The following is a 22,608-nucleotide window of genomic DNA, read 5'->3' on the forward strand; positions in this document are numbered from 1 at the left end:
AAGAATGAATGCTTGATTCTCAAACCAGGTTTCAAAGTCGCATAAGAATGGATCTTGATGCGTACTCCGAGGCATAATGATGCTTATATATTAGACATGAATAGCTCTTACTCACGTAAGACCGCTTCATGTTTACTATCTAAGGCCTCGGAGAACGACTCTTCTCTATGGCATAGACGTCTTGGTCATGTAAATTTGAAAAACTTAAACAAATTGGTCAAAGTGAGCATGTGAGGGGATTGCCTGTTAAATCTTTCTCTTGCATTGATATATGTATTTCGTGCTCTAAATGCAAGAAACACAAGCTCCCTCACAGGCCCAAGTCGATTAACTTCATAGATTTCATCCTTCAGCTGTTACATATGGATTTATTTGGTCATATCCATCTATTGGCAATCGGCCGAAAAGCCCATTATCTTGTGATTACTGATGATTATTCTCGTTTCAGTTGGACTTTCCTTTTAGGGCACAAGGATGAAACTGCTCAGTTTTTTATCAAATTTATTACACTTGTGGAAAGACAGACAAACAAAAAGGTGAAATGTATAAGAAGCGACAATGGAACTGAGTTGTGCAATCGAACACTAGATGACTTTTGTAGTTCCAATGGGATAGATCGCCACTTCAGTGCTCCATACACTCCGCAACAAAATGGAGTAGCTAAACGTCGAAATAAAACTCTGATTGAAGCTGCTATAACAATGTTGCCAAACTCGAAACTTCCTTTATCCTTTTGGGGTGAAGCAATCAATGTTGCTTGCTTTACTCAAAATCGTGTGATCGTCAATAAGCGCTTGAAGAAAACTCCATATGAAGTCTACTACAAGAAAAAGCCGCAAGTCAACTACTTCAAGACATTTGGATGTCCATGCACCTTGCTCCATACGGGTGCTCAGCCTGATCCTAAATTTGCTGAAAAGGCAGATGAGTGTTATTTAAAAGAATCAATCAATCAAGCTTGGACCCGTGCAATTTATAGGCCTCCCTCAAAAGAACCAGTCCAGACAATCATCTGACTCCCATGAGATGATAGCTTCTTTTACTATTGCTTCTGAGTTCGTATCGCTACAATAGAAGAGGAAATTGAATTGATTCATAAACTCGTATGTAGTCACTGAACGGCACCGCTCGATTCTACTGCCTAAGATGTCCCTCCCGGTACCTGCTTGAGTTAGCGTAAGCGGCTCGTAAGACCAAGGAGTTAGCCACCTTCCGGGTGAGAGGATAGACCCGGAGAAAGAAAGGGATAGAGCTCTGAAATAGTGAACTTAGAGCTGGGGTGGGAACAAAATCTAAGTGTAACAAGAAGGCAGTGATGAAGTTGGTGATTGTAGCCTGTTAGTGTTAGAGATTCAGATAGAGGAATGTAAACTAGCAAACTGCTCTATCAGCGGAAAGAGAGCCAATACATGGCAGGGGGGGAGAAGCTAAGCAGGTTTCTTAGACTGAAGGTTCTTAGTCTAATCAGAAACAGAACCCGTCTGTAACCACAATGACTATATGCTTAACACACCTTCAGATCGAAGAAGTACTTTTTGGAAAGATCAGTTCCAGGCTCAAGTGCCTGTTCATCCATCTTCATTCCAAAGGCGAGCATATCCATTGAGTGATTGTAACTGCTATCGTTTACAGTCAATAGTTCTTAACCAGCCCTTTTTAGAGCTTTATAAAGCTTTAAGAGAGAATAGGGAGTAAGGGGGACCTTCGCTTCATTAGAAATTGGACCCGGACCTTCTTTCTTCTTCTGCGGAGCCCTGATAAAGTAACCGGCGGCAGGTTAGTACAGTTCTCCTGCTTGCGGATTTTTCCCTGCGCTGATTCAGGAGCCTTCTTCTTTCTAAAAAGAAAAAAGAAAGAGAAAAGAGAAGAAATGTTTGGTTACGGGAACCAACGGTGACGAAGGTTACCTACTTTCGGTGGACGTGGAGCCAACGAGTTCAGTCGAACAGTGTAACGAGTCTAAGGTTACAGAAGCGTTCGCCAACTTTGATAGGCATAGCATTGCAAGCAAATAAAGCAGAGAGCTTACCCTTTCTTTCTATTAGAGTCGTGAACTTGTTGTAGTCGGTCCTAAAGGGAGAACCTTTCTGCTTACTTGCTATATCCCCGCGTCCTTGCGCGGCTCGGCTCGTTCTTTGAGCCCTGCTTCCCCCTTCCCCTCTCCCCGTTTACCGTCCAAAACAGGCCGTATGGAGTATAGCCAAGTGGTAAGGCATCGGTTTTTGGTACCGGCATGCAAAGGTTCGAATCCTTTTACTCCAGATTATGAACACCCGATCGGATCTATCAAAAACGAGCTGACGACTACAGGGGAAGCGGCTGACTGCAGTCCCTGAGCCCAGCTTGTAGCAAGCCAAAAGTTTGACTTGAGCCTACTTTGCTAAGAGAAGAGAGAGAAGGAAAAGACAGACGGTAGAAAGCAATCCTTCCAACCGCGGAGTTGAACACAACACTGACTTCGGCCAGTTTCTTTCATCAATCTCCCGGCCCTTGCTTAACTCCTTGTTCCGTAAACCGGTCGCTGGTTGATCTGATCGGACCCCGGACACGCGAGAGCCCAGCCCGAGAGGAATGCATGGTTCCCTGGCGCTTCATGGGGCGGACGTTTGCAGTCCCCCTCCCTCTAATCTAAGCCTACCTCGCTCGCCCAGGCCTGCCGGCACAATAATGGAATGACGGAGCTAATCTGCTTGCTTGTGCAGGCGATGACCGCTCGGCTAGGGCGCGATAGAGGAGCTTCGAGTGACTTTTTTCTTTGCTCTTCGACAGCCCGTCACTCGAAGCTCTGCCCTTTGCTTTGCCCTGTGCTGTCTTCCTCCAGTTGCCCCCACCCAATAGGCCTGCAGTCAATTGCCCTTCTCGTTCTCATCAAACAAAAGACAATCGCCTTTTGCCGGCAAGCTAGCCTCGCCTACCTTATCTATAGGCATTTCTATCCGCCCGCGCGCAAGATCAGATCGACTACTCTACTACCATCATGCCGAATTTCTTCAATAGGACGGAAAATGAATAGCTTATTCATAATCTTAGAGGCCCTGCACCGCTGCATTCAATTGCTCTGTCATAAAGAAAGGGAAGGAAATCTTTTTATGATCAATCGCCTGAACCTGCCTTTCTTTCTTTGCCAGGAGGGGTGGGCGCCTAGATATTCTATGACCTTTGGTCTTGTCGCGAGCTGGAGTCGAACCAGCACCTCTGGGAGCAAAATACAGGCCCAGCGAACTACCTTTCACTGAATGAAGACCGAGGAAAGAACTTCAAATTTATTTATCGTATATAAAGAAAGCTTGCTTTTTGGAGTGATCCTTCCCTCTAATCATAAGAAAAGAAAGGTTTTGCTTCGTCTTTGCTTGAGTAAAGAAAGCTTTCTACGGAGCCGGATAAAACATATTTTTTGGGGTGTATAGCTCAGTTGGTAGAGCATTGGGCTTTTAACCTAATGGTCGCAGGTTCAAGTCCTGCTATACCCAAACCTAACTTGCACTATACTATGAGTAAGGATGCGTAGTAGCGCAAAGAGCACTCTTTGGCCTTTAGATTAGAGGCGCTTCGCCGTCTTTGATTGGAAGGAAACAGATATCTAAAGTGTGCAGTGAGGGATCTTTATATTCTAGGTAGCCAGTCTTTACTTCACTCGACTCAAGCAATGCCCAAAGAGTCCCTTGTCTTTCTTGGTCGGACCAAGCTAACTATTTCCGACAAGTCTTTCCTCATTTTTAGAGCAAGAAGGGGAACTACAAGAAATTATCTTTACTATGAAAGAATTTATTCAGCGTTTTAAAGAGGATCATTGGTCATGCTACTAACAAAACCGCTTATCGTGTCTACAACAAGAAGACCAAGCTAATTCTGGAATCGTTCAGTGTTGACTGGAAAGAGCTTAACACCACTGATGCTCGCAAGGGAACCGACTAGTTGTTTAACTATGACTACTTGTTCAAACAGTTCTGTGGCATGTATACTCCACCACCTGCAACTACTCAAGTTCCATCTTCTTCATCTGAGCCTCTGTTGATGCAATCCATTATCAATAGTTTATCTAAAGTGAGAATACCAGTTGAGCCTTCCAACCGAATAGTACCACCTGTTGCACCACCACCTGATCCTCTGCCAGAAAATAATCAAGTTGTTAACGATCACGCTGCTCAATCCACCGATTCAACTGATTTGATTGAAGTCGAAGATGTATCTGACATTGATTCAGATGACTCATTCCAGTCTGCTAATAATGTGGAAAAGCCTCAGACTGAAATCGTGGCAGACCATCAAACAGCTCCAAGCGTGGTAGAATCTGTTGCCACGCCTCCCTCTCATGAAAAATAATTCAAGCTGTTGCTGCCATCGAAAAACCTGCTGTTGGTGACTCTGACAACAGTGCATCTACTCCCATAGATGCAATTGCTGTTTCATATGGTGAACATCTCTAGGAAGAACAAATTGCTCAAGAACATTGAGTTGATCAACCTGACTCTATTCAATCAGCAACTGATACTCGTATCAATGCTCCTCGCATTTTTCATCCCATAGAGAATTTATCTGTTAATCTTCAAGCAGAGCCTGTCACCATTGTTGTTGATATTCCTCAGCTGCCCATACATCGAAATCATCCACAGAGAACATCATCGGTTCTCCATCTGCTGGCATCCAAATAAGGAAGAAATATGGTACCATTAACAGATCTTTTTGCATGTTTTATTTCACAGGTTGAACCGAAGGACTACAGAGTGGCCCTGAAGGAAAACTCGTTGGTGGAAGCTATGCAAGACGAGCTATTGCAGTTCTAGAAACTTCATGTTTGGAGGCTAGTCAAGATGCCAGAGAACAAGAGACCTATTGGGATGATGTGGGTATTCAGGAACAGAAAAGATGATAAAGGGGTGATTATAAGAAACAAAGCAAGATTGGTTGTTCAATGATTCTCTCAACAAGAAGGTCTTGATTACGATGAAACTTATGCACCTGTAGCTAGGCTTGAGGCAATTCGTCTGTTTTTGGCATATGCCTCATACATGAATTTCACAAGTTTATCAAATGGATGTGAAGACCACTTTCTAGTATGGTAAAGTGAAAGAAGATATTTATGTCAAGCAAAAGCCAGGTTTTGAGGATCCTGATTGTCCAAATTATGTTTACCGTCTTGATGAAGCTCTTTATGGCCTTCGGCAGGCACCGCGTTCTTGGTATGCTACACTAGCAGAACACCTATAAAAGAATGGCTATAGAAGAGGGGTTATCGATTAAACACTCTTTATCAAGAAGGTGAAGGACGATCAAATTTTGGTCCAAGTGTATGTTGAAGATATTATCTTTGGATCTACATCTGATAAATTGTGTGGAGAGTTTGCCGAGGTAATGCAAAACCGGTTTGAGATTAGCTCATTGGGGGAGATGACTTTCATTCTGGGTCTGAAGTTGAAAAAAAGGTGGACGGGATTTTAATACATCAAGAAAAATAAGTTCATGATATTGTCCAGAAATTTGGTTTCAAGGATCCCACTCCCTTTCTCACTCCGATTGCTACCAGACCTGTGCTTGCTCTAGATTCATCAGGGACTCCATTTGATTAAAATCTCTATCGATCCATGATCGGCTCCCTAATGTATCTCACAGCCAGTAGGCCGGACATCATGTTCCCTGTGTGTCAGTGTGCTAGATATCAGTGTTATCCAAAAGAATCTCACCTAATCGTTGTAAAGCGTATCTTTCGATATCTAAAGGGAAATTCGTGCTTAGGTCTATGGTATCCCAAAGACTCCCGTATGGTATTTCATGCTTACATCGATAGTGATTATGGGGGATGCAATCTTGATCGAAAGTCAACATCGGGTGGATGTCAGTTCATGGGCGATAGTTCTTACAGTTGGGACATCAGTTCTTTCATCTCAGACGGTGCTAGACGGTAAGGCGCTTTCGTGACGGGCTGGCCTCCTGGTATTAAATCTATCTGGAATTATATCTCTCGCTACGGTGGCAACCCCGGAATATCCTCAGGGAATACTTCTGGGTAGTCGCACACGATAGGAACATTCTTCATTTCTTTCGTCTCGGCCGTAGCGTTGACAACATACGCCAGGTAGGCACCACACCCTCGCCTTAACAAAACCTCGGCTTTTATCATCTAAATGACATTAAAGCCCAGAACTTTCCTTATCACCATAAACCGTCACCTCACTGCCATCCAAGGACTTTAACCTTATTATCCTACTCTTACACACTATCTGAGCTTCGTACTCAAACAACCAATCCATTCTCAAAACCACATCGAACCCTCCTAAGGTTATAACATACAAAGTAATAGGGAACTCATGCCCATCTAAATCTATCTTACAGTCCTTAACCATTCTCATTATTTTAACCGAGTTGTCACTAGCGGTTTCTACTATAAAAGTTTCAGACACTCGGCAACATTTCATTTTAGCTAATTTACTAAATGATGTGACTACGAAACTTTTGTTCGCATCAGAGTCGAACAATACTGAAGCGGAAATATCATTTACTAAAAACGTACCCGTCACAACATCCGGAATCTGCTTGGCTTGTTCTTGAGTTAGCATGTAAGCTCTAGTCCTTGGCCTAGTCTGTTCAGCATCATTCTTTCCACTCCCTCCAGTCCCACCATCAGTGCATTCCCTAGCAAAATGGCCCGGCTTACCACACTTGTAACATGCGGGTTTTGCAGTACAATCGGGAGCATAATGTCCCACCTATCCACACTTATAACAGGCATTCGACCCAAGCCTGCACTCTCCTCCGTGAGCCTTACCACACTTATGATAAACATCAGATCCTTTACCCCACTTGCACTCACCCCCATGCATCTTTCCACAGGTCTTACACGACCTCTTCTCTTAAAATCTCGGTTGCTTGTTCATAGGGTTCCACAATTGAGTACCGGGTCACTTAGCATGATTGACCCACTTCTTATCTTTCTTCTCTACTTCTACCACAGCATCATCCACAGCCAGGTCTTCATAAACCACCTCTGCGAGTTCGACAGCAGAGTTAAAAGTAGCAGGTTTATTTGCCCTGACCAACGTGCGGACCTTCTGTGGCAATCACCTCCCATAGCACTTGATTCTCTTAGCCTCAATATTAACCATATCGGGTACCAACCTAGACATTCGGTTGAACTCTGTGGTGTACTCACGATGTGTCATCGTCCCAGCTTTCAAGTTCATGAACTTCATCTCCGCCCTGTCAACCTCGGCGTCAACATAGAATTTCTTCATAACCAGTTCTTTCAGATCCTCCCACCTCATAGCCTTGATTTCCTTTTGACTCTTCCTCTGCTCAATCAATTACCACCAATACAAATCCTCATCACCAAAAGATTGGGTGGCATAATCGACAGCTTGATCGGGACGGCACTCGCTAATGCGGATAGCCTTGTCCATAGTGGTTACCTATTGGAGAGTAGCGATTGCGTCTCCCAAACCAGTCAGCTTCGGCGGGTCGCATCCTTTGAACGACTTATAGTTGCACCCACCTCGGCCTCTTTTCCTGTCATCGACTTTCACAGACTTAACCCCACTCGAGACCTCCCTCTCTCCTACCATCACCACCCGCCCCTTCAGCAGTTCTTTCACGGCTTCAAGGAGACCCTTCAGGAGTCATATTCTTCACAGCAGTGGCTACCGCTTGAACAATAGCTGCTTGAATTGCGGGATCCGCTTGAACCCCTTCATTGTTGTTCGGGTTTCCTCCAGCTGCGCTTCTTTCGTCTCCGATGTTGGAAGCTGTTTCAACCGAAGGTCGTCGGACACGACGAGGCCTTCCATGTCGTCGAGTGCGGCCTCCTACTCCAACAACTGCCCTAGATCCAGCCATCGTATTCTGGAAGGGAAAACACAAACATCATCACTCAAGGAACTATTTAGTACAAGGATAGTAAGGCTAACAGGTAACAACAATGGCCAGCTGTGATTAGCTGATCACGTTACTTTCCGTGTCCTATACACTTCCCTTTATGAGTCTATTTGTGCTAGGTTCTACTTTTAAACAGTTAATCAATCAAGCAATCAACTAATCCTATCCCTAACTTGCACATATTCTTCCTTTAGCAATTAAGCTAATATTAACATTCATTATTTAACCATACCTTTACCTTTACTGAGCTTGCTTGAGTGAGACATGGCTATCTTGAATTGACATCTTCTTTCTTTTCTTACTTAAATCTCATTCTCTGTTCGAGTCTAAGCATGTAGGATGCTTAAGTCTCTCAAACTTTGCTCTGATACCAACTTGTAAGGCCCCGTTATCGGTGCCCTACATTGGACGTTGGATTTACTCATAAACACAGTTTCAAATATCAGAGCTAATTAAAACTTTACGCGGAATGTAAAACTTTCATAAACATTACATAATAATTCATAACTTATCTTAAAACATTCTTGTCTTTCAACATTAAAACATTAAACATAAAGCAACTTGCGTCTTCGGATGCCAGACTCTTATTCTTCCGCCATGTGTCCCCCGCTCAAGCCAGCTGTCTCATCCTACTCACCTGCGTGCATACTAAAAGTCAGCTACACTGAGTGAGTTCTAGTTAATCATACATCATACAATACATACACTTACCTTCAATTATGCACCCGAAGATACATTATAATTACTTTACTAGTTTACTTTCATTACATAACTTCTTACATACGTTCATACTTTATTACTTTCATACTATATAATTATTGTCCTTTCTATCTCAAATATTATTAGGGTCTGATCCCTTCATTTTCTATCTCAGATATTATTAGGGTCTGATCCCTCTTTCCTTTGTCTATCTCAGATATTATTAGGGTCTGATCCTTTTCTTGTTTATCTCCGATATTAGTAGGGTCTGATCCCTTTTTACTTCTATATCTCAGCTATTAATAGGGTCTGATCCATTTCTTCTCTATCTCAGATATTATTAGGGTCTGATCCCTTTCTTCTTCATCTTCGTACATACTGTATTCACATACCCGTAACATACATATAAATTCTTTACTCATTCATACATATTCATATGTTGTACATATATCTATCATACACATTCATCTATTACATACATACATCCCTTGTCAATACGTGCAATATCCGAAGATTGTTCACGTACTGACAAGCTTTCGTTCACATTCAAGATATACATAATTAACATACAAATCATACATGACATACACTTACCATTTAAGGTAAGTGTATTAACTATCACATCGAGTATGCACACAGCCCCGAAAACATAACAAGGAAATGGGGCTAGAAACTCACATGAATGCGGTTACGTTCACCGTTTATTGTTATTCCTTTCCTTAGCCGAGCACGGCTGACTGTATAATAATTACACGTATCAATTAACTATCACTACCCATATCGTCTTTCTAGTTTAATTATTACCCTCAATAAACAGGGGTCCGGTGGCAGCGCCCCTGGCAGCAGGGTTCTAGGGGTGGCAGCCCCTAGTGGGGTCCAAGTGGCAGAGCCCCTGGCTGGGGTTAAGCTGTCAGGTCAGCTTGGAAAAATTTTATTATTATTAACTGTCTGAACACATTTTCCATTATGATTTTAAATTATTTTTCTAATTCGTTAACCCATTTTCTATAACGAATTAAGACTAATTCGTTAGCCAATTCGTTATCTTTTGTGATCTGGTTCGTTAACCGATTCATCATCTGATCAGCATCTGATTCGTTATCTAAATTCGTTATCTGAACATCATGTGATCCGTTATTCTGATTCGTTAGCTGATTCGTTATTGGTTCGTCCTCGTAACATAGCGAATGGCGAGTAGCGAACTAACTGGTTCGTTATCTAAATATAACGAATTGGCTATTCTGATTTGTTATCTAGCACATAGCGAATTGGTGCGTGTCGAATCACCTGATTCGTTATTTTAACTTTAACGAATTGGCTCAGTCTTATCCAGACTTTGACTCATGGGTCAAAGTCAAAATTGATATGAACAATTAATAGTCAACAGACCCTCAGATCTGCAATTAACCCTTCAAATCATGACGAAATAGCATGATTTTGGTACCAATAGACTCACAATATCAGGGCTAACAAACCCTAATCATTAAATCCATCTAACATCCACGTTTAGAGGGTGCGATTTACACCTAAGCACCTCGGATCGTTTATCAATCGATTAACCCATCAATCGTTAATGGTTTTCAGTAAGGTTTGATGCATCGGGTTCGTTTTTACCATTCTCATACAGATCTAAGGTTTCCCATACAAATCCGAACTTAAATGAATGATTTCTAATTATAAACATACCTTAAACAAGTCGAATTACGAACACGATTATGCCTCAATGTTGTTTCGGTTCTTCACGATGGTCTAGCACCAACGGGTTCGGGTTTCCACCTTCGAATCTTGGCTCGGGTCATAGGATAGTGTTTGTGTGTGTTTTTCAAGGTGTAGGCTATGGTGTAGAGATGGATATAATGGAAAGGATTAGGGTTTTAGGAGTATTTATACTCCCTTAAGCCCATGGACCTAAGGCCCATCCATTTTCTTATTTCATCTTCTAAAGTCCAAGCCCACCTTCTATTAATTTATTTATTTAAACCGACACACGACACTTTATCGAATAAACAAAATTTCATTTATTTATTATAATAAAAAGTAGGATGTTACAATAAAATTCTGAGAAATTGATCCGACCTTTGGAAAATGATAATAAATTATCTATAATGATCCTAGCACATGAAAAGAGTAGATCAAAATCCAACAAGATCATTGCTTGATGTGTAGATAGGCTTGAAAAATGAGTAAGTGTCATAGTGATACAAACTTAAATTTCCGCCTATGCTAGAGGTGAGGAAGAAAGCACAGTGGAGGGGTGGTTCAAGCGGTTTTTGAACCACGAATCGAAGCATGATTCCCCGAAGTTCACTCTAAATCCGGGTAAGTCATACAAGTCAAAGGAAGTCAACCCTTTCACCAACAAGCCTACTAAGAGTCGAAGATACAAAATGTCTGACGATCATGGAGAACCTATATTTCATGGCATGCCCTTCTATGATGACTTTCTTTATGACTTTGTTGCTTGGGAGTTCGACAACGTTCATGGTGAGGTCATTATTCACTATGAACGAACTCATGACCTTCGGTTCTTTGATGAACATGAACTGGCAGGGTTCGGTAGAACTGACTTACTGAAGCTTCTTGAGTCACATATGTGCACATTTGAGGACGTCCGTCGAGACTGTACGGATGATATCGTCGGAAAATTCAACAAGTTTGTCCGTCTACTTGTTGAGAAGCAGCCCTTTCACAAAAACGATGATATCTTCGAGTACGAGTCTGAAACCGACTGGTGACTGGAGCTAACAAAAGAACTACTAAAGACTAGAGAGAGATTGTTGGGGCCATTTTGGTTTAGTATTTTGTATTTGTTTAAACTTAAATGTCTATGTATGTTAGCTAGTCGGTTTATGTTTATTTGTATGTTTGAGCCTAAGGGAATGTATTTTGGATCCCAATGGGCCGTTAATAAATAGAATGGTGCATGAGCATACACACTATATATAGTGTGTGTAACTCATGCACAAACAACCTTTTGTCATTTCTCTAACTTTATTCATAGTTAAAAGCTCTCACTTCTCTCTTTTCTCTCATCCCTCACGGTCATAAAATAACCAAACAAGATCTGAGATCTCGGTCCTCACTAGTGATTTCCGCCAGCTAGTGTAGAGGTTGATCCAAGTAGACTATTAACAGTGTTGTTAGATCCGTCCAATGGACCTACCATACATGCACAAGTTACAAATGTATAAACCAACTTTTTTTCAACCCTATATAAATATACAAAATTACAAATGACATTCATATATATTGTAGATAGATCATGTAAGGCAAAAAAAAAAGTGACTTGTTATATCAATGTGACAAAACTCGTTATACATATATTGGTTAATCAAATTGTTGATGTCGGCAAGAATCCCATATCCGAGACGAGGGCTTCGGTGCACGCGTTTAGCGTCAACGGGAGGAGATTTTTAGAATGTTTGTTATTTGGTTATAAATATAATATTTGTTTACTTTTATGTGTGTGTTTTCTAGTGTGTAAATAACCATCCAAGTGGAGCTCACCTTGGGTGAGATCGGTTTGTTTAATATTATGAATCTTTTATTACTGGTTCCAGAGTCGTTCAATCATATCTTTATATTATTGTTCTATCGTTTGTTTATACCACACCCGTCTCGATCGCTTTATAAGAACAAAATCCGTTCGTTAATCCGGTTTATGGACCTACAGATCAAGTTGGGTTGACCTAGAAAAAAATAAATGGATGATGTCTGGAAAACATGTGCATATTTTACCTTCCACCATAAATACAGGCTAGTGGCCAGACTCATAATTGTCATTCATGCATCAATGGAAGGTCCACTTAAATTGCATATGATATAAAGTTAAATAAACTAAAACGTGTAACAATTATATAAACCAATTTTCTTTTTCAACGCTAAGGAGCATGTGTGTACATATATATAATAGAGCTAGAATAGTGGTCCATATGTGAATATGTTTTGTCTGTTAGAAAGCAAAATGAAAATCTCTCTCACTGTCCTTGTGTTTGTACTGCATTTGCACATGTTACCTTTCTCATATTCCAAATCAATCGTTAAAAACCTTCCTGGTTTTTCCGGCGAGCTTCCGTTCACTCTCGAAACGGGGTACGTATGCATTTAAATTCTCGCTCTCATTATGACATTTTAGAGTTTTATATATTTATATCTGGGCGGAGCTTCATTTGGCGCCCATTGTCTTTGAATAATATTATCTTTACTTTGTTGGGGGCCGACAATATAAATGTTTAAGTTCCGCCACTGTTTTATAAGGTATGTCGGAGTTGGAAAACGGGAAGAAGTACAACTGTTCTATTACTTTGTTGAATCTCAAAGAAACCCAGACAAAGATCCGTTGCTTCTTTATCTCACCGGAGGTCCGGGAACTTCGGCCATTCTTCCCTTCTTCTATCAAATAGGTAAATTTTCTCACCTTTTAATATTTAATTAATGTGTGTGTAATGTATTCATATATAGAAAATTTAGATTTAGATTGAAATAGTGCGAATGCGCAATCTTGATTATGATACACAGGACGGTTAATAACCGTCTTTGTTTCTTTCTTTTGTTATTTGTGACCATCTTTTGTGTGCCATCTTAGGGATTAGATTTTCTTTTTTTTTATCTGAGTGTCAGTATTACCGGATCATACCATACCATATTGGTACCAATTGGAAAGTAAATAAAATATTCTTATTACATTTGTTATCAATGATTTTGGTATTCTTCGATCTTGGTAACTTTCATATTTTCAATTATAACAATACCAATTGATCATAATAGGTACGGTATTCGGTATAGAGATTAGCTCATATTGGATATTGGTAGTATTTGGTATTCGTTTTGGTACCTCATCTCGTAGTACACTATATGAGGTAATTTTCAACAATATATATGTCTATAAAGGAGTCACTCAAAACTAGCTTGTAGCCTTGGCGTTTCTAATTTAGATCCATTTTTATCACTATTCTATTAAGAACCACTTTTCTAAAATATCACGTTATGAACTTTGTAGTTTAGTGAAAACGTACTCAAGGGCAGTTAATTTATTACCGTAGTGAAATAGACATAAACAAAAGGTCACGTTGTTGACTGGTTGAGCATCTTAATTAAATGGAACATCAAAATTTTAGTGTGTTCATGGGTAAATACAATGAAATTTTAGTGTATTTACTATTAAATACAATTCTTCTGGATTATGGGATGGTTTACATATAATTTATTGATGAAAATACTACTTTCTGGCCATTATCATTACTAGGCGAATTCATTGGTGAGTACTTTATGTAAATTTCAAGCTTAGTTTAGTGTATCACCGTTAGAGCATTCTCAATCCGTTCCCCATCTTTATTCCTATAATTACACTAAAAAACACTACATTTCTCTCTCATGCTTAATTAAATAGTATTTTTTATACATTTATCATTACAGTTTTCTCTCTCCTCTACTCACAACCAATCCAACAAATATTAAAAAATAAATAGGGAAAACAATGTTTCCCCAAATGTTTCCCCAAATTTACAAAAAATCACTACATTTCTCTCTCCACCCTATAATTTACACTCACAACCACTCATCACCCCACCCTATAATTTACAAACTTCCCTCACATATTTATAGAGAATAGGATGAGAATGCTCTTAATACACTATTTAATTATTGTGAATTTCGATTTCAATGTATTCATCGGTGAATACACCAAATATCTTGTACACGGAGATGTGTACATTATATGCAGATTCTAAGTATAGTTTCGCGTATTCATCCTTAATACAGTACATGTGGATGTTGGTCATAGTTTAGTGTGTTTACATGCGACCGTGCGAAATGCCATATGAAGATAGTGCATTGTGAAAGAAAAATCGATCGACAAATGTTCTATTGAACATTTTGTTCCCTTTCAAACCAACCCTATTTTTCGATTTGTGTTTCTTTCAATATGCTCCAAATTTTTTTTACTCCTTTTGTATTCAAAGAGGAAAGTTGGATTCAGAGTTTGTATAAGTACAGATGCACAAGGAAGATAATAGAAAATTTGATGAGTAAAGTCAATTTTACCTGTGCAGTGTTAAAATATACAACCATGGACTTTTAGATTTATATGTAAAGATTTGTTGAAGTGAATTGTTTCTTAATTTTTAATAAAGTAGTTCTTAAATATTAGTTTATTCACTTATCTGTACACCACTAGAATATAGAATAGTATGTGTGATTTTTAAATATTTTAGTGCTTATCATGTGTATTATATATGATTAAATCTAGTCAATTAAGAAATTGACCAAAACTAAGGCTGAGGGGTGTGGGGGCTCTAACGGGGGCGCGAGTGGGGGCTCCAGCTAATAATATTGTGACTTGTGGCAGAGAGAGAAACTGGATAAGATGGGTGATGGAGCCCCCGCTGGAGCCCCTGGCCCTGGTGTGGAGGGGCTCCAGCAGGGGCTCCAGCGGATTTTTTTTTTTTTATTTTTTTATAAATATATTCAAAAAACGTATTATTAAAAAAACTCATAAATTATTAAAAAAAACACACATTAAAAAAAAACACATTAATATCTAAAAATAAAAAAAAAATTAAAGTACTAAAAAAACATTATTCTTATTCTTCGGCTTGGTCTTCTTCGATCAACCTCTTTCGGATACGTTCCTTTTGTCTTTCCATCAGCATTTGATCGACCGGATTTAGGTTACTGAAGTCTATTGTAAGGAAGTCCAAATCTCTCATTCGACTTTTTTCCTTTTTGTCATTAGAGACCACCTCCATGGTTTTGTTGAATTTATGAGGGATTCAACAAGATCGACGATGTTTACGGCTCCCCCCTCAGCCGGTTTTTTCCCCTTGGCGTCCCGTCCCAATGGCCGCCTCCTCGGCGGTGAAGACGTTTCCTCCCCCGCAATGTTTAGGTCGAATCCAACGCGGCAATCCGACGCGGCAGAAGTGCTATACGCTCCAGACGAACTAGTTTTAGTCCGTTTCGGCCCTACTTCCGCATCATGGTCCGGCGCCACCAGCTCAACCCACTTGGAACACCTTTTCAACCTCTCCCACAACTTTACATCGTCCCACGTCTTCACCGTCCCATACCTCCGCAAACACTCCTGCTTCCACTCTTCGACAGTGAAATTGTAAACCGCCAAATCATCACTGCCACTTGGTCTCATACGACCGGCGTTCCTGTTGAAAAGATTAGTAAACAAGCCGACAAATTTTCTGATTTCGGACCACCGACCCGAAATCATATCGGCGTTTCGCTCTGTACTCCCAACGAGCGTATAGAACGTCTCCCTAACCTTTGTCCAAAAAACCTTGCTTTTTTGGTAGTCGGCTGCAAAATGAATAATTAAATTAGATTTCCAGTTAACTTTTTTATTTAACTTTTTTATTAAAAATCATTTTTAAAAACGTTAAAACAATTACCGCAACGCCGATCCTCAGAAATGACTATCCAAGCCCGACACAAGGCTTCCTTCTCATCCGATGACCACGGAGTGGTTTTCCGTTTCATCCTCGGAGTCGAAGCCGGTCCCGGCCCGTCCGTTGCAAGTTGTTTTTTCCGGTGGACGCGTCTCCTTGCTCCCGTAGCATCACCGTGTGATTCTTGTGTCTCCGGAACAACAAAGTTAGGAGACGGTTGTATGTTGGATGGTTGAAAGCCGGATGTTTCTTGCGACCCCCGAAAAAAACATCGATTGGTCTGGTGACGACCATAAATCGTCGTAACTATAACCTGGATCTAGGTTTGGGTACCAATTTCCAGCCATGTTTTTAAAAAAAGGTTTGGAAGATGGGTTGATTTTGGGTTTTTTTTGAAGTTGTGGTAATTGTTTTATGTGATTTTGGGTGTGGTATGTGATTTTTGGTGTGGTAATTGGTTTAGGTTTATATATAGGAAAAACAGATTTTTTTTTAATAAAATTAAAGAGCCCAACGGCTCATTTCTCATCCCAACGGCTCTTTCACGCATTCCCATGTCCCTTTACGCCTCTTCCTTCACGCGAACAGGCTTGCGCCTGCTTTGAAAGCCGTGCTCGCGCCCCTCTTGCGCCCCTTTCGCGCCTCGGTGGTGTGGTGCTCGCGCCCCCATGGAGGGGCTCTCGCGCCCCCGCTGAAGCCCCACACCCCTCAGCCTAACTAAGATGGTGTATATTAATATATGTATATAGTATATATGTATATAAAGTAATATTTATGCTTTTTAATTATTAGTGCTCATCATGTGTATATGATTAAAAATTCAAATTATAATTAATTATTAATTTGACTTGTTGCAACTTGCATTTGATTTTTCTTTCTTTTCTTTTGACATGTAGGAGCATCCACATCCAACCCGCTAACTATAGTTATAAAATTACACTAAAAATTATTATATTGTTTCTCTTCTTTTAATTAAATAAATTTTATTTATACATTTATCATTATCATTTCTTGTTTATTCACTCACAATCACTTTCAAAATATATTAAAAAATTATAGGGTGTGAACATTAACTTTTCAAATATAAAAAAAAATCACTGCGTTTTCTAAAATATAAAAACGATTCACTCACAACACCCTAAATCACTCTCTAAATTATAAACACACCCTCACATAAAATAGGGGGTTGGATGAGAATGCTCTAAGTATTACACTTTACATGAATTAAACTAATAATCTTTAATTTTATACCTTAACCATCTTATCACCCCACTAAAACAAGAATGACAGTAATTTGTATTTGATTAATAACAAAATTAAATCCATAAAGAGTACGTATTAACGACATATAACATTTGTTTATTATCTTGATTATACAAACACAAGAGATATTGAGCAAGTTGTTGTACGTAGGTCCTCTTAATTTTGAATATACGAATGCATCAAGATCTGATGTTAAACTGGAGGTCAACCCATATACATGGACCAAGGTGTACATTCTTGGCTCATACTTTTCATATAATCATCACATTTCTAAATATATGATATAGCAATACAAGTGTTTGTTTGTTGTAGACCGCTAATGTAATATTCATAGATCAACCTGTTGGCACTGGGTTTTCATACACTAAGCCATCGGAATCATCAACAAGAAACAGTGACACCCTTGCAGTTAATCATACATATGATTTTATACGAAAGGTAAGACAAAAATGCGTCACCGTCCTTGAGAATCGTAAAAGAATTTTGGGTTGAAGGCAAGAAACCATTTGGGCCTTTAAATTAAAAGGTTTTTTTAATCGGTTTAAACAATTAAATTTTTGAACGAACATACTAGGTTGTGCAAATAAAAAATTTATATATAATGGAGCTTTAAATGAATTGGTTATAACTGGTTTTAAACATTAAGAACACATTTTTTTGCAAAATATATAGATATAAATTTTTTTTAAAAAAAACGGGTCTGTTGGGATGATCAAACCAAAAAGCACCCCCCCCCCCCCCTAAAAAAAGAAAAAGAAACCGCAACACACATAAGCCGGCAGTGCAAAAACAGAACCTAATTTGGATGTGTCCAATAGTAGAATCAAGGCATGTCACCTATTTAACTTCATCGCAAAGTGTTATATAAACTAGTTGGGTCTTATAAAGAAAAGTGTAGCGAGGTCCCGGTGTCATGTAACACAAATAACGTGAATTTTTATAAAGAAAATGTTGTTTTTACTTAAAAAAGAACATGATTATTTACACTATATTTATTAGGACATTTGTTTAGAAGGAAAAAGTAAGTGTTGTTTTTATTTAATAACATAAGTAATTTTTTACTTTACATGCGAAGTATATAAGAAAGGCTTGTGTGTTTAAGAAAGACATATTTATGTATCACTTTAATGTTTCATCATTTTTATGTACACACTTTTCACAATATTTCTATTTCAAACACCATCTTTCGCACACCTATATTTCATTTATCATGCATGTGTCTATTTTAACTTGGACAACGTTTGATTCGTCCTAGAGTTGACATCAAGGAGAACAAAACCTATTAAATAATAATTATATTAGTAACTAATGTAGTTTTTTTGTGCCAAAAGTCGGTGAAAACAATACTTTTTTCGTGAAAACCCGTTTTCAATATTTTTCCAACAAATTTGATTAAAAAATTTACGGAAAAAGAAATTAATGGACAATTCGACTAGGGGTGCAAACGAGCTGAGCTGCTCGTGAGCTACTCGAGATGGACCCGTGAAAAGGCTCGATCGAGCCGAGCTTAAAAGAGCTCAAGCTAAGCTCGTTTAATAAACAAGCCCGAGCTTCACTTATCGAGCTCGAGCCGGCTCGTGAGCCTAAACGAGCATTTCATTTTGTACACGTATATAATAATTAATAAATTATCAAAATAACTAAATAATATATATCTTATATATTAAGTTTTTAACTGAAAAACGTATAAAAATAATTAAAAATATATAAAAACTAATTAATAAGTAGTGAACAAGGCGAGCCCGATCTTGAAAAACTACTCACGGGCCGAGCTTGAGCTTTAGAAACAAAGATCAAAACGAGCCGAGCTCGAGCTTTTCGTAAGCTAAACGGGCCGAGCTCGAGGGCTCGGGTCAGCTTGTTTGACCCCTAGATCCGACCTGGGATATTCCACCATCGTATGTATTATAGTTTAATTTTGTTTATGCAAGAATTATTTGTACATACTTTTGTAACAAATAGTCATCCTGAAAATTAAATTGTTTTTAATATTTGATCTTGTTTCAATGAATACGCAGTGGCTCATAGAACATCCTACTTTTCTCAATAATCCATTCTACGTTACGGGGATTTCTTACATGGGATTTTTCATTCCTAGAATCGTTTCAAAAATATATAACGGTATAAATAACCGTCTTTGATGCATGTTCAGTTGTTCATAAACAAAGCAGGCTTCCAAGGACATGTTTAAAGCTGATTTATCTTTTTGTAGGCAATGAACATGGGGTTACACCAAAAATAAATTTTAAGGTAACTCGATACGTCTTGCATAAACTCAAATATTACTAGTTGTAATGGATTTGTTGTTCATGTATATGGATCTTGGTGTAGGGTTACTTGATTGTGAACCCTTTTACGGATAGGTTCATAGATCTTAATTCAAGAGTCGAATTTGCTTATCGAGCTGGACTGATAGAAGAAGAACTCTATGAGGTACATAATTCATTTATTTAGTATAGAAAAAATAAACACTCGTATGTATGTGTGAGAATAATTACAATGAAAACTTAACTATGTAATATCTCCTAATAATGATAAAAATAATTATAATTAACTCTAACTAATATATATATATATATACACACACACGCACACACACACATAAACACACACTACAAAGAGAGGCAAAGGCAACGAATTTTTGTGGTGGTATAAAACCGGCGTTAATATTATGTAGCAAAGTCCTTAGATATACTTTCTTCAATTAATATTCCTTAGTGATTACTGACGGAACATTTCTGTTATAGATAAATTTCCTCGTAAATTTTTAGACTCCATTGTCATGATGGTCTTTAGCGATAATCTTACAACAATTGTCTATGTTTTGTAGTAGTGTTTACTTTATACATCAAATAAGATGTTTTTGATTCGTTGGTTAATTCAATACTTTATTAATGGTGCAATTTGTTTGATTTTGCAGCCAGCAAAAAAAAATTGCGTAGGTAAATACGTGTTTGTTGATCCAAATAACACATTATGTTTAAATAGTCTTCGTCCGATAAATGAGGTGAGTTACTTAATGTATGTCCTTATTTCTTACTCATGGTATTTAATCGTCTCTTGTATACCTTCTTTTTCTAGAACGGTGATTTTCTTTTATACCTTCTAACTTATAAACCTTTTCACTTGTAGTGCATAGATCGACTTAATGTGAATCACATATTGGAGCCGGTTTGCAATCCACAAGACCCCAAACTAATTTGTCGAGTAAACTTATTTCTAAACCCTAAATTATAAACCCTCGTGTTACATATATCTTAAGTGCATTTTGTTTTTAGGAATCGATTTATCCATTTTTTAATATTTGGGCAAACAAGAAATCTGTTCGACAAGCTCTCCATATCCGTACAGTAAGTTGAGCAAATGTCCTGATCAAATATTGGCTATTAATTAACATTATTGGTTGTGACATTAACTAGTGATTGTTGGTAATTACATAAACGTTTAAATTAGTGTATTTGGTGTATATAGGGGACATTGAGCACATTTCAATTTAGCAACTCAACCATCAGTGCCTCCACTGGGAGACCAGATACCATATACTACTCTCATGATATCGTCAGCAGCTTGAGCTACTATAAACAGCTTGCTACCAAAAAATGCAAGGCCTTAATCATCAAGTAATCTTTTTAGGGTGTGCGTTTGCACACACCCTCTCAATCATAGTCTATTTGAAAGCGTGTTGAATACTTGAACTTATTTTGCAGTGGTGATCACGACATGACATTTCCATATGTGGGTACAAAGCAGTGGATAAATAGTCTCAAGCTTAGGGTCACAAGCCAGTGGAAACCATGGTTCGTTCGAACTCAAGTTGCTGGGTGAGTTCAAGTTTCTAATGTTTTAGACATTCGTCGTACTAGTTCTTGATACGGTTATGCATAGATTGTTTTGAATCTCAACAAGTCTTCATTTTGAACATTTCTCTTGTTAATTTGTAGATATGAGAAGACATTCTCTAAGGCTAAATACACTTTGAAATATGCGACCGTTAAGGTAAGATGCAAGTACTATATGATTATCAATAGCGTATCAGTACTCATGTGTTAATAACAATCCCTTGTCATATCTCTATACAATTATCTATATTACGATATATTTAATAATCATTTTGAGTGAGAGAAGAGTAAAGTGTATCTATTTTTGGTCATATTAACAAACACTAGATGGAATTAATAGCACTAAACAGGACTAAACGATTGATATATGTGTTGCAGGGTGCGGGTCACTCGGTAGCAATTTACAAGCCAGAAGAATTAATGGTCCTTGTGGATACATGGCTTGCTTCTCATACTAATTCGTCAAAATCTTAACCCACTTTTAACATGGTTTATGTTGAAATTTGCTTGATTACATTAACCATTGTTTTACTCTTTATGTGTCATGTGTATATGTTTTGCTTGCAAACATGGAACTAAATAACATTGTTTAAGCCTATGAGCTTTGAATAAGAATCTAGAAATGTTTACTTAGTTTCTGTAAACGCACTTCGTTAGATATTTCGGACTGCTAATGATTTATTGGTTTGTTTTGATTCGTTGATCCATCATAAAAGGTTTGATGGTGTTCTTTATGTGTATAAATATAAAATAATGAAAACCATTTTAGGTATTTCATATAATAATTATATTTCAACTATGATTAGAAATACAACATACAACAATTATAATTACAAATGAAACCTAGACTAAGCATAACTCTTACTTATGGAAAATATAAACAACTAGATGTGCATGCATGCATGCACGCGCTGGTGGGGGTTACATTTTATTTTAATGGAAATAAATATTACTCCACCTTGGTTATCCTCAACGAGATTATACGAATATTCCCTTTTATTTCTTTCCTTAGAATTTTCCTAATGTATGCCCTGATCGTGGCTTCTTTATTTTACTCCAAAATTGTATAAAGTGGTGTATGTATCTCCACTTTCAATGGTAACTAGTAATCCAGGCGTTTGTGTTATACAAAAACATACCATGATGCTTTTATTTATGGTATCAGCGAAATCGTAAAAGATCCACAAACCAAAATTAGCAAACCCCAAAATCTCAAGAACAGCCAAAACCTAAAGAGCAGCACATGGAGATGGAAGCAAGTCCGATACCGGGTATGACCATTGCACAATAAAATAGTTTGTGCATTTTTTGGAAGCAAAGATGGTGTGGCTAGGGAAGAAAATGTGCATGTAGCTAACTTGGTAGGTAACTTTGGTAAGGAAGGTAAATGAGTCATTGATTCGGGTGCAACTGAACACATAACCTACAATGATATCATCCTTAAAAACAAAATGAAAAGACAATACGAACCACCCGTCACCATACCGAATGGTGAAGCCATATCCGTAGAAGACTATAAGGTAGAGGGGATTATACTCTACCCA

The 22,608-nt window shown here is 38.4% G+C and overlaps 1 protein-coding gene and 1 non-coding gene across 2 annotated transcripts; both read left to right on the forward strand.

Moving 5' to 3' along the window:
- The first annotated feature begins 3,397 nt into the window (after window positions 1-3,397).
- Window positions 3,398-3,470, forward strand: TRNAK-UUU (transfer RNA lysine (anticodon UUU)). The gene has a single exon. It is a non-coding gene; the product is annotated as a tRNA-Lys (tRNA).
- An 8,389-nt stretch (window positions 3,471-11,859) lies between these two features.
- Window positions 11,860-21,684, forward strand: LOC143616126 (serine carboxypeptidase-like 13). The gene is made up of 14 exons (XM_077089054.1): window positions 11,860-12,657; window positions 12,823-12,968; window positions 17,376-17,452; window positions 17,538-17,663; window positions 19,244-19,346; window positions 19,438-19,475; window positions 19,557-19,658; window positions 20,146-20,232; window positions 20,358-20,432; window positions 20,504-20,575; window positions 20,697-20,845; window positions 20,933-21,046; window positions 21,167-21,221; window positions 21,443-21,684. Exons 1-14 carry the CDS (start codon window positions 12,506-12,508, stop codon window positions 21,536-21,538), a joined length of 1,392 nt encoding a protein of 463 aa, XP_076945169.1. The 5' UTR covers window positions 11,860-12,505; the 3' UTR covers window positions 21,539-21,684.
- Window positions 21,685-22,608: the final 924 nt, after the last annotated feature.

The sequence above is a fragment of the Bidens hawaiensis genome, unplaced genomic scaffold (assembly GCF_021521415.1).
Source record: "Bidens hawaiensis isolate Kalapana, Puna unplaced genomic scaffold, B.hawaiensis_p1.1 tig00045943_1, whole genome shotgun sequence".
Lineage (NCBI taxonomy): Eukaryota > Viridiplantae > Streptophyta > Magnoliopsida > Asterales > Asteraceae > Bidens > Bidens hawaiensis.